Raw genomic sequence first — 17,165 nt, forward strand, 5'->3', positions numbered from 1 at the left:
TCTTCTGTGCATGTGGGTCGGTTTAGGAGCTGATCTGTTCAGACTAATGTCACATACAGATCACATATAAAAGATAACGTGAACAGCCAACAAACTGGATTTGGTGAGAAAATCTGATTCGGGCCACTTTTACCTGTTGTGTAAATGTGGCCTTTTGGCTGAGCCCAAACCTTGTAAAAACAGCCCCAGGCCATTATCCCTCCTCCACCAAACTTTACAGATGGCATTCCAGTAGGCATCTGCCAAACCCATCAGACTGCCTGGTAGTGAAGTGTAATTCATCACCCAAAGGAACACAATTCCACTGTTCCAGAGCCCACTGGCGGCATGCATTATAGCACTCCAGCTGATATTTGGCATTGCATATAGCGATCTTGGGCTTGTGTGCAGCTGCTCAGCCATAGAGACCCATTTCATGAATCTCCTGATGTACCGTTTTTGTGCTGACGTTGCTGATGTTTTGTGCTGAGGCAGTTTGGATCTCTGTAGTGAGTGATGCAACAGAGGACAGACAATTTTATAAGCTACATGCTTTAGCACTCAGTGGCCCAGCTCTGTGAGTTTGCGTTGTCTGCTGCTTCGCAGCTGAATTGTTGTTACTTCTAGATGCTTCCATTTCCCAATAACAGCACTTACAGTTGACTGTGGCAGAAGTGTCAGGGCAGAGATTTCACAACCTACTACAGCAGACTATGACAGTGACATATTTAATGTCACTGACCACTTTTGACCATTGTACTGCCAGTGTTTCTCTGTCTCTCTCTCTCTCTCTCTCTCTCTCTCTATATATATATATATATATATATATATATATATAAATATATATATTCAAACACACACACACACACACACACACACTATGTAACAAATAACAAGCTGGAGTTCATCCTGACCAGCAGTCCAACAAACACATTGAAAAACAAGTCCTGGGTGGCCAATGCAGAATGCCTGTTCATTAAATTTTAATACTGTGAAGTACTAAACAGGCCAAGTACTGAACAGCTCTCTTGCTCTCTCTGTGAGATACTGTATATATCTATACAGTATCTCACAAAAATAAGTACACCCCTCACATTTCTGCAAATATTTTATGATATTTTTTAATGGTTCCACTATAGAAATGAAAATTGGATACAACTTAAAGTAGTCAGTGTACAGCTTGTATAACAGTACAGATTTACTGTCCTCTGAAAACAACTCAACATACAGCCATTAATGTCAAAATACCTGCCAACACAAGTGAGTACACCTCACAGTGGACACGTCCAAATTGTGCTCAATATTTTGTGAAGACCACCATTAATATCTAGCACTGCCGGAACCCTCTTGGGCATGGAATTCACCAGAGCTGCACAGGTTGCTACTGGAATCCTCTTCCACTCCTCTATGTTGACATCACAGAGCTGGTGGATGTTAGACACCTTGCGCTCCTCCTCCTTCCACTTGAGGATGCCCCACAGGTGCTCAATTGGGTTTAGGTCTGGAGACATACTTGGCCAGTCCATCACCTTTACCTTCAACAAGGCAGCTGTCATCTTGGAGGTGTGTTTGGGGTCGTTATTGTGTTGGAAAACTGCCATGCGGCTCAGTTTCCAAAGGAAGGGGATCATGGTCTGCTTCAGAAAGGTGGAATTCATGTTTCCCTCAATGAACCACAGCTCCCCAGTGCCGGCAGCACTCATGCAGCTCTAGACCATGATGCTACCACCACCATGCTTGACTGTAGGCAAGAGACAGTTGTCTGGGTACTCCTCACCAGGGTGCAATCACACATGCTGGACACCATTTGAGCCAAACAAGTTTATGTTGGTCTTGTCAGACCACAGGACATGGTTCCAGCAATACATGTTCTTGGACTGCTCATCTTCAGCAAAGTGTTTGCGGGCTTTCTTTTACGTCAGCTTCAGAAGAGGCTTCCTTCTGGGATGACGGCCATGCAGACCGAGTTGATGCATTGTGCGGCTTATGGTCTGAGCACTGACAGGCTGACCTCCCACTTCTTCAACCTCTGCAGCAATGCTGGCAGCACTGATGTGTCTATTTTTTGAAGCCAACCTGGATATGAAGCTGAACATGTGGACTCAACTTCTTTGGGCGACCGTGCTATAGCTCAGTTTCAGGGTGTTATCAAACTTCTTACAGCCTAGGCCATCTTTGTGGAGAGCAACAACTCTATTTCTCACATCCTCAGAGAGTTCTCTGCCATGAGGTGCCAGGTTGAATATCCAGTGGCCAGTATGCGCAAATTGTACCCAAAACACCAAATTTAATAGCCCTAGTCCCCATTCACACCTAGAAACTTGTAACTTTGGTTCAATGTGAGGTGTACTCACTTGTGTTACCAGCTATTTAGACATTAATGGTTGTGTATTGAATTATTTTCAGAGGACAGTAAATGAAACGATATAATGTGAGGGGTGTACTGTACACACACACACACACACACACACACACACACACACACACACACACACACACACACACATATATATATATATATATATATATATATATATATATGTGTGTGTGTGTGTGTGTATATATATATCAAGACTATTGCTGCAGTAAAAGTTTGGTTGATGTTGGAGCATTGATCTGAGGATCTGAATGCATTCAGCCACAAGGGCATTAGTGAACTCAGGTACTGATGTTGGATGATTAGTTCTCAACAAGCTATTACAGCGAGGAATACAGACAGGTAGGATATTGTAATATATACAGAATAGAGATAGTAATCTATATATCTATATATTGAATACTGAATGTATAATATAGATAGACAGTGCTTTGCCCAATAAAGATACAAAACTATGTCACTGAAATAATTAACTTTAATGCTTTTTTGCACAGAGCTAAATGAGAATAGGCAAATACAGCATACATGGGTGTTATTCATTTGGATAACATGGGTATTTGCACAAGTGCAGTAAGAGGCCTAAGCAGATGTAATATTTAACTAGTGACCTAAGGTTAAAATCACCTCTACTGACAGTACACATGCATTTGGTACAGTACTGTCCAACAATGAGAGCCAAAAGTCAGTACTGTGTAACAATCGTGGATAATTTGGATTGCTATTTGTGTTGCTGAGGTAAGAGGAATCAGCAGGTATAATGATTAACTAGTAGAGTGTTTAAAGATTAATATTAAACCATTACCACCAGACATGTTCTCATCACAGTACCACTCACCCAATGAGAACGGAATTATTATGTATTCATAAACAGAAATCAAAAATAAACAGCCTGAAAATAGATTTGGAACATTAACAGGAGTTGGTGAAGAACCTGAATTTTTAAATATTTCAGGATGGGCTTCCAAGTGTGAGCTATTTCCAGAACAGATTCATAATTTAACACACTGACGTTTTTCTCCCAGAAACCCTGAAACCTTCCCCTTAGTTCAAAAAAGGAAACAAGAAACGATAACTTGCTGTTTTCCGATCAGTCTCATCTAGAGAAACATTACTTCCACTGCATACAAGTTTTCTCCTCCAGTGAGATGAATTTATCAGTTTTAGTTTATGGCTACAAACTAACAGAGCTGATTGTTCTACACAGATTGCTCAAATATGGCCAGCCCTGCTAATGCTAATGGGTAGAACTGAGAAAAAACAGAGGCCTACAGAGGAGAGAAGGCTATGAAGAGCAAATTATGCCTTGAAATGACAAGGATTACAATTAGCGACCAACATGTGAGGTCACATTAACATTCACTCACACAGGCCAGCTGTACTTATTGCAGGCAGAGAAAAGCCAAAAGTGCTCTCAGCCTTTTCCCCAGTCCTGTGTTTCCATGGTGTCACCGGTTACCCCTGGCAACAAGGAACATGTCAACATCGTAGACACACTCTGCTTGTCAGTCACACATGGCTAATGGTGCTCAGGCTGTGAGAGTGTATTTATGTGTGCTTTCCTGTTTGTGAGCATCAGAGGTGCAAATTCAGTTTGACTATATATATATATATATATATATATATATATATATATATATATATATATATATATATATATATATATGTGTGTGTGTGTGTGTGTGTGGTTAAAAAAGAAACAAAAAACAAAAGTTAGCCAAGTCCATAAATACATAAATATTAACATGTCAATACAGTTATTGGTTTTACTATTGATACACTGTAATTAGAGGTTATTTACATCCAAATCAGATGAACGGTCTAGGAATTAGAATCCCTTTTCCCCATTGTTAGCAGAGATGCACTAATACCACTTTTTCCCTTCCGGTACCAATACAGATACCTGATCCTTTATTATCAGCTAACACTGAGTATCATTACTGATACTTACTCTGTCTAACCTAACTCATATATAAGTCTGGATATTTATACAGTTAAGATTTTTAAAATATTTTATTTTGGTAAAATATATGTTCTACATCACTCAGCTTGGCTAGATGACATTGAATTATTTTTATTTATTTATTATACCTAATAATTAATATTTGCTACTGTATAATTGGAAATAAGAACCATGTTTAACAACTTACATAAAATGTCAAATATCTATCATGCAGGACAGTCAAAACACAGCTGAACATTAAACAGATAAACCTGCAGTGTTTACACATCAGCACACAGCAGTTTCTGTGGCTCAAAAACAGAGCAGAATGTTGTTTCACACCCAAATTTCTCAAGTCATTTGTCTCATATGTGCGTCTTGCTCCCTCGTGCTGCGTCTCTGAGTGTCAGTTCAGTGAATATCACCGTTGGTCAGGCTGTGAGTATTAGCGACTTTCAGAGTTTTTTCTGGCTTGGTTGAAGCGAAGGGCTCCCACTACTGAGTGATTCAGCTGACTGACAGAGGCGCACGACAGGCAAAGCTAGTGAATGCACAGGCCCAGTTAGCGGGCTGCTATGCTAAAGGCTAAAGTGAGGTTAAATGCTATCATTATGCCAAAAGTTTGGCGGCTCCTTCGGCTCTCTCATTAACATTAACTCACACATAACTGACCACAAGTGGCAGACGACTGATTACTGAAAGAAGCAGCTCAGCTTCAGGTAAGCGGCTCCTTTAGCGTGATTTTCTAACCAAATGCTTCCATTACAGATTCTCCCATGATCATTTTTACTGCTGTCAGGCCACACTGTTGAACATCGGAGTTCTGTCTACTGGCGCGCATGCATGCGTCAGAAATTGCTTCATGGTATCGGTCATGTATATCGGTACCTTCACCAATGCGGATACAGCATTTAAGTGCCAGTATCGGTACCGATACCAATTCAGTATCGGTGCAACACTAATTTTCAGGGGCTCAAAGGTTATTGCACAAACTAACAATCATAAATTGTCATTTTTAATGCTTGGCTGCAAATCCAGTAAATGACTGCCTCAAGACTGGAACCCACAGACATCACCAGATGTTGGGTTTCCTCCCTGGTGATGCTCTGCCAGGTCTTTACTGCAGCTGTCTTCAGTACCTGCATGCTCTTGGGGCATTTTACCTTCAGTTTTATTTTCACTAAGTGAAACGCATGCTCAATTGAATGGAGGTGACTTGATCGACTTGCTCACTGCAGAACATTCCACTTTGCCATAAAAAAAAACTTCTGCTCTTGCAGTATGCTTCAGGTCACTGTTTATCTACACTGTGAAGTGCTGTCCAAAGAGTTTTGAAACATCTGGCTGAATCTGAGCAGATAATCTGGACCTGCACAGTTCATAATTCAGCCTGCTCCTTTTGTCAGAGGTCACGTCATCAATAAATACAAGAGAACCAGTTCCAAAGGCAGCCATACATCCTACGTTATAACACTATCTACATGATGCTTGACAGATGAGAAAGTATGCTTGAGATCATGAGCACTTTTCTGCCCATTATTTCAGTACAGACTGATTTTTCTTTCCAGTGTCCATCAGATGTTGTTCCACAACTGTTAGGCCTCTTTAGTTGTTTTTTTTTTTGCCAAAAATCTTTTGTTTACATGTACAACCCCAATTCCAATGAAGTTGGGACATTGGTAAAACATAAATAAAAACAGAATATGATGATTTGCAAATCCTTTTCAACCTATATTCAATTGAATACACTACAAAGACAAGATATTTAATGTTCAAACGGATAACTTATTGTTTTTTGCAAATATTCACTCATTTTGAATTTGATGCCTGCAACACGTTCCAAAGAAGTTGGGACAGGGGCATGTTTACCACTGTGTTACATCACCTTTCCTTTTAACAACGCTCAATAAGCGTTTGGGAACCGAGGACACTAATTGTCTTTGTAGGTGGAATTCTTTCCCATTCTTGCTTGATGTACAGCTTCAGTTGCTCAACAGTCCGGGGTCTCCGTTGTCGTATTTTGCGCTTCATAATGTGCCACACATTTTCAATGGGAGACAGGTCTGGACTGCAAACAGGCCAGTCTAGTACCCGCACTCTTTTACTACGAAGCCACGCTGTTGTAACACGAGCAGAATGTGGCTTGCCATTGTCCTGCTGAAATAAGCAGGACGTCCCTGAAAAAGACGTTACTTGGATGGCAGCATATGTTGCTCCAAAACCTGTATGTACCTTTCAGCATTAATGGGGCCTTCACAGATGTGCAAGTTACCCATGCCATGGACACTAACACACCCCCATACCATCAGAGATGCGGGCTTTTGAACTTTGCGCTGATAACAATCCGGACAGTCCTCTTTGGCCCGGAGGACACGACGTCCATGATTTCCAAAAACAATTTTAAATGTGGACTCGTCAGACCACAGGACACTTTTCCACTGTGCATCAGTCCATCTCAGATGAGCTCGGGCCCAGAGAAGCCGGCGGCATTTCTGGGTGTTGCTGATATATGGCTTTCGCTTTGCATGGCAGAGTTTTAACTTGCACTTGTAGATGGAGCGACGAACTGTGGTGTTCACTGACAATGGTTTTCTGAAGTGTTCCTGAGCCCATGTGGTAATATCAGTTACAGAATGATGTGGGTTTTTAATGCAGTGCCGCCTGAGGGATTGAAGGTCACGGGCATTCAGTGTTGGTTTTCTGCCTTGCTGCTTACTTGCAGATATTTCTCCAGATTCTCTGAATCTTTTGATGATATTATGGACTGAAGATGATGAAATCCCTAAATTCCTTGCAACTGCACGTTGAGAGACGTTGTTCTTAAACTGTTGGACTATTTGCTCACACAGTTGTTCACAAAGTGGTGAACCTCGCCCCATCCTTGCTTGTGAACGACTGAGCCTTTCAGGGATGCTCCCTTTATACCCAATCATGGCACTCACCTGTTTCAAATTAACCTGTTCACCTGTGGAATGTTCCAAACAGGTGTTTTTTGAGCATTCCTCAACTTTCCCAGTCTTTTGTTGCCCCTGTCCCAACTTCTTTGGAATGTGCTGCAGGCATCAAATTCAAAATGAGTGAATATTTGCAAAAAACAATAAAGTTTATCCGTTTGAACATTAAATATCTTGTCTTTGTAGTGTATTCAATTGAATATAGGTTGAAAAGGATTTGCAAATCATCGTATCCTGGTTTTATTTATGTTTTGCACAACGTGCAAACTGGAATTGGGGTTGTAGTGGCAAGCCTTCTCTTGTTTCTTGGAGGATGTTTATGATCAGGCCAGCTGTTGTGAAGGGGGTTTTCTTCACCAGGGAAAGAATTCTGTCATCCACCACAGTTGTTTTCCATTCTCTTTCTGGACTTTTGGCGTTTCAGGGCTTACGAGTGCATTCTTTCTTTTTAAAATGTGCCAAACAATTGTTTTGGCCACACCTAATGTTTCTGCTATCTCCCTGTTGGGTTTTTTTTCTTCCCCATATTGTACATATTGGGCGGTAACAATAACAGATTGCAAATGCAAATGCCACACTTGAAATCTACACCTTTTAACCTTTTAACTCCAGACCTTGGATGTATTTCCTACACCATTCAACTCATGTAGATATTTGGATATATTTCAAGATGCACCCGTGACTTTCCATAACAGCCCAGTAAAGGGATGTTTTAATCTCTGTGAATATTGTTAAAAAAAATAAATAATAAAAGTCAGCATTGCCATTTAGCATGACATAATATTGACTGGCAGAATTCACACTGGTTCATTTCTTTTTGCATTAGCATTGTTTGGATACACCTCAACATCCACCCATCCTAGTGCCGCCACAGCTGCCAGACCAATTCATCTGGTCTTATACACCTCATGTTTTTCAAGCAGTCCTAGCTCTGCCATTGCCCCAGGCTCATTTATGTCAAAACTTATGACAAAACAACCAAGAAGATCTGCCAACACTCTAGCTCATGACGTCAGTGCCATAGCCAAGAAAACAAAACAAATTATTAATGTGGTCCATTTTGACGGAATCTGTCTACAGAAAAAGTAATGACACAACAAAAAGAACCCTCGTAGCCTTGTGTGCTGCCTGAATATAACTGATCTGGTACATCATGAACTTATCATTTGTAAATATAATAAGAATATAAAGCAATTATTACTGCAATAAGCACTAACATGGTGGCAGTGGCGAGAGTTTTTATTGTTATAAATGCTTCACTATCTATATATTCATATAGGATGATTTCTATTAGCTTCATTAAAATGTAAGCGGCTTGGCTGCTTCTCATGCTTCACATGACTGGCTATTTATCATAAATGTCATGTTTTCTTGTGCACATGAGGATTAATCACACCCTGAGCATCTAAAAGTGGGTTAAATGAAAAAGTTGTTAACTGCTGTTGTAAAACAAGTCAACCTCCATCACGTTTGTTAGGTTTGTGAAGCTGAAACTTAGATAGGAACCACGTCTCCAAGTCTTGTGGGGCCGAACATGATCTCTTAACGAAAATCCACATCTGGGGAAACTTGTTAAACTTTTGGTGCTGTTTTGCAGTGAAATTGGATGCAAAAGCCCCCCTTGTTGAATCTGTGGGCCAGCTATGTTTTTATTTTATTTTTACTTAACATACATTAAAATACGCAAAACCTACAACAGCAAAAACAGGCACTGAATACCTGAATGACTCTAAAGTAATTTATATATGTTCTATATAAAACAGTAGATTATGTTAGCTGCAGATAACTGTTAAACCTCTTTAAATGTCCCCAATGTACATTAGGGTTTTTAAAACTGGCCATTCGCTTGAACTAGACACTAAATATTTGAACTCTGTGTTTTTTGTTTTGTTTTGTTTTTGTGGTGCTGTACGATAGATTGTTGTTTGGGGGGTCAGAGAACACATTACATTGCAGTGCATGATGGGAACTATAGTGCAGTTCATGGTGAAATGGGCTCATATTAATAGGAAATAAAAATGATTTTGTGGGCTAAATATGATCGTGCCATGGGCCTGACTTGTGTTTGACACATGGGCTTTAAACTATCAGGGAACAACTGATACAAAACAAGCTAGCTAGAAAAATGTTATTGTTAGCTGAGGGATCTGTTTTTCCCTTGGTACTGTTTATTTTTAAGACATGTAATGTGTTCTTTGCACAAGTGACACACAACTACAAGCTTAATTGATGTTTTCTGAATCTAGTTACATTATATTGATGAGCTAACGGCAGGCTTGCTCTCCATTGAACACTGTTGACCACCATCACTCCCTACTTTGATCCCTGCCTTCGAAAACCGTTGGATGGGTTTAGAAATTTCACTCTCACTTTGTTCTCTAATATATCTACATTCCTACCCACATTTCTCATAGACCAAGGGTCAGCAACAGGCGGCTCTTTTACTGCCCTGTTGCTGCTCCACAGCAGAATTAGATTTTTAGGTAAAGATAAATAATCCTGCTTTGCAGTAAAATAAAGCTCTGCTGATCATTCTAACACAGTTTTAGCAATAAATGTTCTTAAACACTGGAGTGAAACTGCTAATTCACTCTTTTACCCTGAAGGTTAATATGCAGACTACTGGTCACAACAGTCTCACCGAGCTAGTAGCTGACAAAAAAAGCAAACAGATTTAAGATGAACATCAAAAATTTGGAGACAAACTGACTTGTTTGCCTCTATGATCACTCCAGCTGGTTTAAGCGAGAAACTGTCAGACACTAAAAAGTCACAAAGCTGAAGTCAGTTTCTCGTTTACCAGATTCTTGTTAAAAATTTTGCGTTCCGTCCTAAATGGTGCAGCAGCCAATGGCCACCATTTAAGATGGAACAGGGAAATTTGAACAAGAGGCTGGCCAATAAGAAGCTGTCTCCAGCCTTGTCAAAGAATTTACGTTTCTGGAAAAGTTTCCTGCTGGAGATCCGAGAAAATTGGCTGCAGCTGAGCTAAAGCTTAAAGTAGAACACAGTAAGTATGTTTTTATTTTTATTATATTTTTTAGTTTACACTAGCACATACTGGGACACATTTACAGCCAAAATAGTGGTAGAACATTTCTTCAATAAACGGACATAAATTGTTGTGGCTCCCAAGGCGGATTGTTTTTGGTTGAAAGGACAAAAACATTTGGGTTTCCTGTGATAGACGTTTTTACACCTGATTCACTTCAAAAAGAAGTTAAAAGCCCTTCATGAGCCAACTTGATTAGTTTTACTCTATGGTCTTTATAGCCATGCACCCAGCAAGGTTTCTCAAACGTGGTGGCCGCATTGGCAGTAGCAGCCAACAGTTTGAGTAGCTGATGTTGAAATTTAGAAGTAGAATTACTTTCGTGCAACATCATCTCAGTGTGCAGGACTGGTGGGTTATTTGTAGCATGCATGTTGCATTATGCATTATTTAAATATTGACAGCTAGATCTCACAATCCAAAGGATCCAGTGACATTCTGGGGGAAAATGTATGAAGGACAAAACATATCTGGTAAATATGGCCTTGCCGATGACACAATGACTTCAGAGGTCTATTACAACTCAAGACAATTTAAAACAGTCAACAGTAGTCAAGCTGGCCTCACTCTGAGAACCGTGAGGGACTTGCTGTTCTGTTACTGTTTACGTAGCCACTAGTATGTTTGTCCATCTTTGTACACGTTGCCTGAGCAGCGGCTACTCTCACACAGACCTTCTATATTTCCTCCTCTCTTCACTAATGATTAGCCCATAGGTTGTGCTCAAGGCTGAGCTCTAACACACATCATAGACAGTATTATTGAACCTTGTTGGTTTATCTCTCCCAGCTGGTCTGTTCTCAGTAACAAACCCATTCACCCCTAGATTACTCCCCCTGTTGTACATGCTTTTCTCCTCAGCCCAAATGTAGCCACTTAGCTAAGACTTACTAAGCATCTGGAGTTTCCTCTTTAGTTTAGCACTGAAGCAGTGAGGTCAGTGTAGCTAAAAAATAAGCTTATGTGCAGTTATTAGCATTATGCAAACTGCATGTCAGTTATCAGTCACCTGCTTCAAACTGTATTAAGCTGTTAAGTGATCTCAAATAAATTTGTATTTATTTGAGATCACTTAACACTGTATAACACACTGTTATCGATAAAAATGGTCAAAATAACGGACAAAATACAGGCTTCCAGATGGGTGCTGCTAATGTTTTTAGCGATTTTAGCTACTTCACTACTTTTTTTATAGAACAGCGTGTCATTTAGTGTCAGAATCCACATAATCAAGTCTATTTGAGGTAACTTTACAACTCAACAGTTTAAGGAGCTAGCCCTATGCTAAACTGGGGCCTGTAACAGTTTCATCTACTACCTGTTAGCTACATTAGCCTCATATCTCCAGTTCAAAACTAAAGAAACAAAAGCTAAACATGCCCTGGCTGATTGACTACTTTTGATATAAGGGAAAATGGTATAAATTTGAGGTCGAACCATCACTTTAAGCTTTTTATTGCTACAATATTGACTCTACTTGAAGGAGATGATCCTGAATCAGATTTATTACACCAAACTGTGCAGTGTAGGAGTAAAATTGATAAATGTTATAAAGTGACAACTAATCTTCCAGTGAAGTCAGTAAGCTGCAGTCGGTGATAGTCTACAAATGGTCAGCAGGTCTAAAGATTGGACACACTGGACAAAGTCTTTGGTTCCTACACCATTGCTTACAGGCAACAGCACTTTTAAATCTAGAACCTCTTGCTTAGTGACTCAATCATTGCTTCTGAAATAAATTGGTAATGCCTTTTAAATATCTTGTATTATTTGCTTGACTGGGTGACTTATCCACAGAAGCTTTATGTGGATTTACCACAGTTCTGTGTTTAAGCTGGAGTAGCTGGTTATAATGGCCTACAGCATCTGTGGACAGTTGATATCCAACACTTTAACTATCTGCAATCAAGGATCCGTCAACGTATTTCTATTTAAGCGCACAAAACAGACCTGAATCACTAGAACATTTGTTCAGTGCTTCTATATTATGACAATCAATTAGCAAAATATTCCAATGGCTCACTTTGAGAAGAATCACAACTGTCCATCTCTAATCCACAAGACACTCTAAAACAGTGGACTATTGTTGGGAAGTTTTTCTTCTCAAGCATTCTGGCAAGCATTGTCTTTCACTGTGGACCAGAAGAGGACAACAGTTTAAAAAATAATGGCTTCAAAAAGAGTTCCTTGGGCCGGTTCCATAAATAACCACTTTTGGACCACCTTTACAAATGCCATGTACAAGCAGGAAGAAGCTTTTTAAAGTTTTAAGAACCTCCATATAATATAAAGGCTTTATACCAATTAAAGGTTATTCTTATAATGGTACAACCAAGCCAAGAACTACTTAGGAATCTTCAAGATAATGTAAAAATATGATGTTTTTACTTGAACTACATGTCCAAACCAAGAACCATTTAAAAACCTTCAAAACACTGTAGAGATTTTTTTTCCTTGAACTGTAAATCCAAGCCAAAAACCTTTGAGCAACTTCCAACATAATGCAAAGGTTCTACACCAAATAAGTATTTTTCTTAGAACAGTATGTCCAAGCCATGAACCATTTAGGAACCCTCAACAAAATGTGAATTTTCTAGAAAACTGGACCTTTTATGTAGAACTACACATCCAAGCCAAGAACCATTTAGGAACCTTCCAAATAATGGAGAGATCATGTGTTGCAATTGTAAGTTTTTCCTAGAACTGTAAGTCCAAGCTAAGAACCATTCCGGAGCCTTTAATATAATATACGGAGCTGTGGTGTCCAGCCAAGAATGATTCAGGAACCTTGAACAAAACGTAGAGGTTCTACACGAGTTATAGTTTTTGTCTCCTAGAACTGCACTCCTATATCAAGACCTACTAAGGATCTTTATGTCAAAGCATTATGTCAAAATGTTTTTCTAAACTGTGTCTCTGAGCCAAGAACCATTTAGGAAACATAATGTAAAGACATTTTTCTTGGAAGTGAACATCTGAGCCAAGAACCATTTAAAAACCTTCAATATAATGTAAAGACATTTTTCTTGGAAGTGCACAGCAAAGCCAAGAACCAACGTTCATCATAAAGTAAAAGTTCACCACCAATTATAATTTTTTTCTACAACTGGAAGGGACACTTTTAGAAATAAAGGTTCTGTACAGGTACAGTTTTTATTCATTAGGGTACAAACAATGTAAATGTTCCCTCAAAGGTCCAACAGTGGTTTTAAGGTCCAATTGTGTGCCTTAAGTAGGTTTTTCTGAGTGAAAAGTACATATTTGTACCTTTTTTATAACCTAATGTTTTAAAACAACAGTAAAATAAAAGCCTGGAGACGACACAACGAGTGTGGGCAGTCAATACAACTTAGAAAAAGCATTATGGTAGAATAATGTTCCCTGACTAAAGGTACTGAGATGAGGACAACACCCCAGCAGTGACAAGAGGGGCACTGCCCCAGAGGCAGTTTCATACCTTTATTTCTGAGAGTGTATAAACTACCACATTTGTACACAGTCCTCTTACAGCCCTCAAGGGCCAACAAGCTTAGAATACATGTGAAGGTTGTCTTTTTCCTTCAGCCCTGAGTCCAGCCTTGTTTTATAAATCAAACCCTTTAATATGGCCATTTTTGGGATTTAATAAAATCAATGATCCCAACTACTAGTTTTCTGAATAGCAGGTCGTAGGTGTAAAACCCTGTCAGCTGCTGAAATCCCCCCATGGCCCCAGCACTTTAAAAACTAGAACTCTGAGTCGTGACACAGAAATGGGCTATGACTCAATCGTCTCTTTGGACGATGCTCTGAATTTCCTCGCGAGATAGTCGTCACACAATTGCATAACCTCGCCTGGGTTCTGCTATCTCGTCAATTCCGTTTGACTGTGGCAAATGCGAGAGGTAAGGACGACATGAAACGTCATGGCCACGAAACGCATCAGACAGACAGAACGAGCTGAGAAAGTCTGCTCTCACTGGGCTGTACAGACCACGCACTGCATACAGCCAGCACTGTAGACCAGATGTGACCAGCGCTCATTCACTCTGGCGTGTCTGCCTCGTACTGACAGCCACGTTTGAAACAGTGAGCCGACCACTCAACCACACCCCGGCGCCAAACGGCTCTGGAAGCACAGGCTGCACTTCCCGGTGGTCGCCAATGCCTGTGTTAAGAGCGGATGGACAGGCACGGTTGCAAAGCTCGCCTCGTGTTTTTGGGTCGGTGGTATGAAACTGCTGGTTGAGGAACAACCGTAAAGCCCCCTGTAGGAGCTGTGGGTGGTGTGGGGAGGGGGTTGTAGAGGGGTGGCACGCTGTAGGAGTATGATTCATCCTCACCCTCCTGTATGGCACACCCCAATTCTCCACGGTCCACCCAACCCGCCTGACCCCGTTCTCTCGCTCAGCCGTCCACCACACTGATACACGCACCGACGCTCACATCCACCTCTATCTTCTATCAGAACCTACAACCATGGTGCTCCTCTCGAGGAGGTGCCTTCAACCCAAACCATGCATGATGCCACCAAAGCTGCTCGAGACGCTACTAAACGTCACGATGCCACCCTCGCGGTCTAATGAAAAGGAAGGCTGAGGCTCCGGGGCTTTTCCCTGGACTCTGGACTTGTGAATGGGCGTGTATGCATTTGTGCGCGCGCGCGCGCGTCTGTGAAGGGAAATCTGTCCAGCCTTACTTCAACATGGCTTGCTCCTTCTCCTCTTCCTCCCTTTGGCGAGCCATCACGGCCATGATGATCTTCCGCTCTTCTTCCGTCAGGTGACTCAAGTCCGGAATGTCTGGCATGGACGCCGGCGCCGTGGGTGGGCGAGGGCCGCCTTGGGGCCCTACTGAAGCGGACATCTTTCGGCCCCCACCCCTGCCACTGCCTTTTTCCCCTTTCCTTGGCGCGTCTACCGTCTTACTGGCAGCGTTGGGCTTGGAGACCACACCTCAGGGCATGGTGCTCGTTCTCCGCGAGCCCGCTCTCATGGTTGCAGGCGCCCACGATTGAGGAGCTTTTGTCTCTCGGTCGGCGTTGTTCTCTCTCTCTCTCTCTCTCTCTCTCTCTCTCTCTCTCTCTCTCTCTCGCTCACCCCCCACCCCCAACCCCCCCGCCTTTCCCGCCTCTCCCCTCCACCACCTCCGGTTACGGGAAGCCCATCTTTACACGCCAACAGACGTCGAACGACGCCAGGAGCGGGACTCCAGCATCATCTGGCGAACCCCGTGATGTGCGCGTCCAGCGGACTCCCCTCTCGCTTGCTTGGTGCTGGACGGTGGATGAAGGCGGAGCCCGTGTCGAGATCCCTGGTTCTACCCCCCTCTCCCCTCTCTCCCTCTCTCTCTCTCTCTCTCTCTCTCTCTCTCTCTCTCTCTCTCTCTAAGCCTCCTGTAAGCGCGCCGGCTTCCGAACCGTCAATGGGAACGTGGTGGATCTGCCTTTAAAACGGACACGCGCCTCCTTTTGTCGGAGGGCGGGATGGAGGAAGGGAGGGAGAGAGAAATGGGCGAGTCGCATAGGCAAAGCGTTGCGAGACATCAGTCTCTCTCTTTCTCCCTTTCACTTTTCCCACAGCTCGCTGGGGCGCACCTTCACGCACGCGCTCGCGCTCGCGCTCACGATGCCTGGCTTTAGATGCGCGCTCACGACCACGGTCTATTTTTGGCGTCGCGTACTTAAACGGGCCTCGACAAGCCGGAGAGGTATTTTAAACCAAATCAATACGGCTATCTTGGCCCGCGGAAAAAACAAGGATTCTACAGACCAGCCCACTGCAAAGCGCCCCCTCTCCAAAAAGAGACCCTCATCACAACTACTCACTCTGTACCAGTCTATAACGCATATACAGTACATATACAGTATATATACATACACATATACATGTACACACCCTTTTTAATATTTGGAGGGGCGATATCTTAATTGGGTTTCCCCCAATAATAAATGCTAATAAAAACAAAGTGCACAACTTAAAGATGTTACAAAGTACAAACAACATTTTTAAATCTACAACCACAGAGACATTTCACCTACATACAAACATAAACACGGTTCTTTTTAGCAAAGGCAATGTTTCTGTTTAGAACCATGAGTTCTATATAGAAGTGAATCAGGCTAAAAGTTTCTTTGCATAGTGAAATGTACTGTAGATGGTTCTTTATGGACCCTTTCTGAAAAAGGGTTCTATATAGTACCAAAAATGGTTCTTATATTGTTATGATGTCAAGCCTGTAACACTAGAAGAACCCGCTTTGGTGCGTTTCAGAAAGGTTACATAAAGAACCATCCATACAGCACATTCGCCTTCAATCTGAAGAACCCTTCTACGATGCAAAGAACCATTTAATTATGCAAAGGGTTCTTTGAGTGTTCATGGTTCTATATAGGAGCACTTTCTTTACCAAAGAACCCTTGAAAAAAAGTCCTTTTTAGGTGTGTAGTCTATGGAGCCCCTGACCATTAAGCTACACTCCTGTCAAAAAGAGCCATCACCGACAAACACCACGTTTTGCTAGAACCATTTGGGCTCTACAACGTGTTCTCCATAAGCATTCAGATGGTTCTTTATGTTGTCATGGTTGTTTTGTTGTCTTTAATGAAATGTCTGCTCTTGAATTCATAACATATAAAACGAACCAATATTTATAACATAACATTCTACAATGTAAACAAAGTCATTCAGGGTGGTTTGATGCGAAATGCTCGTTCAGAGCAACTCACAGACATTGTTTTGCAGTAGTTTCACGAGTGGCAGGTCACTGTAAGGTAAAGCAGTAAAATACCCCCCAGAGAAAACACCTTTCTTGGATTTAAAACTGTATCATCATCACATATAAAAGCTCAGGAGGTTCACTGCTGCTTTTGCATTGTAAATAAAA

The 17,165-nt window shown here is 41.5% G+C and overlaps 1 protein-coding gene across 18 annotated transcripts in view; it reads right to left on the reverse strand.

Moving 5' to 3' along the window:
- The window catches only part of rims1b (regulating synaptic membrane exocytosis 1b), a 105,340-nt gene extending 89,980 nt beyond the window's left edge, over window positions 1-15,360 (reverse strand). For 10 of the 18 annotated variants that reach the window (XM_037543700.1, XM_037543699.1, XM_037543697.1 and 7 more), the window contains exon 1: window positions 14,980-15,359. In XM_037543700.1, coding sequence (XP_037399597.1) covers window positions 14,980-15,146 — 167 coding nt within the window. In that variant the 5' untranslated portion in view covers window positions 15,147-15,359. Of the gene's footprint in view, window positions 1-14,979 lie in introns of all 18 variants that reach the window. The other 8 variants (XM_037543713.1, XM_037543712.1, XM_037543703.1 and 5 more) reach the window with 2 other exon arrangements.
- Window positions 15,361-17,165: the final 1,805 nt, after the last annotated feature.

The sequence above is a fragment of the Pygocentrus nattereri genome, chromosome 12, assembly GCF_015220715.1.
Source record: "Pygocentrus nattereri isolate fPygNat1 chromosome 12, fPygNat1.pri, whole genome shotgun sequence".
Classification (NCBI taxonomy): domain Eukaryota; kingdom Metazoa; phylum Chordata; class Actinopteri; order Characiformes; family Serrasalmidae; genus Pygocentrus; species Pygocentrus nattereri.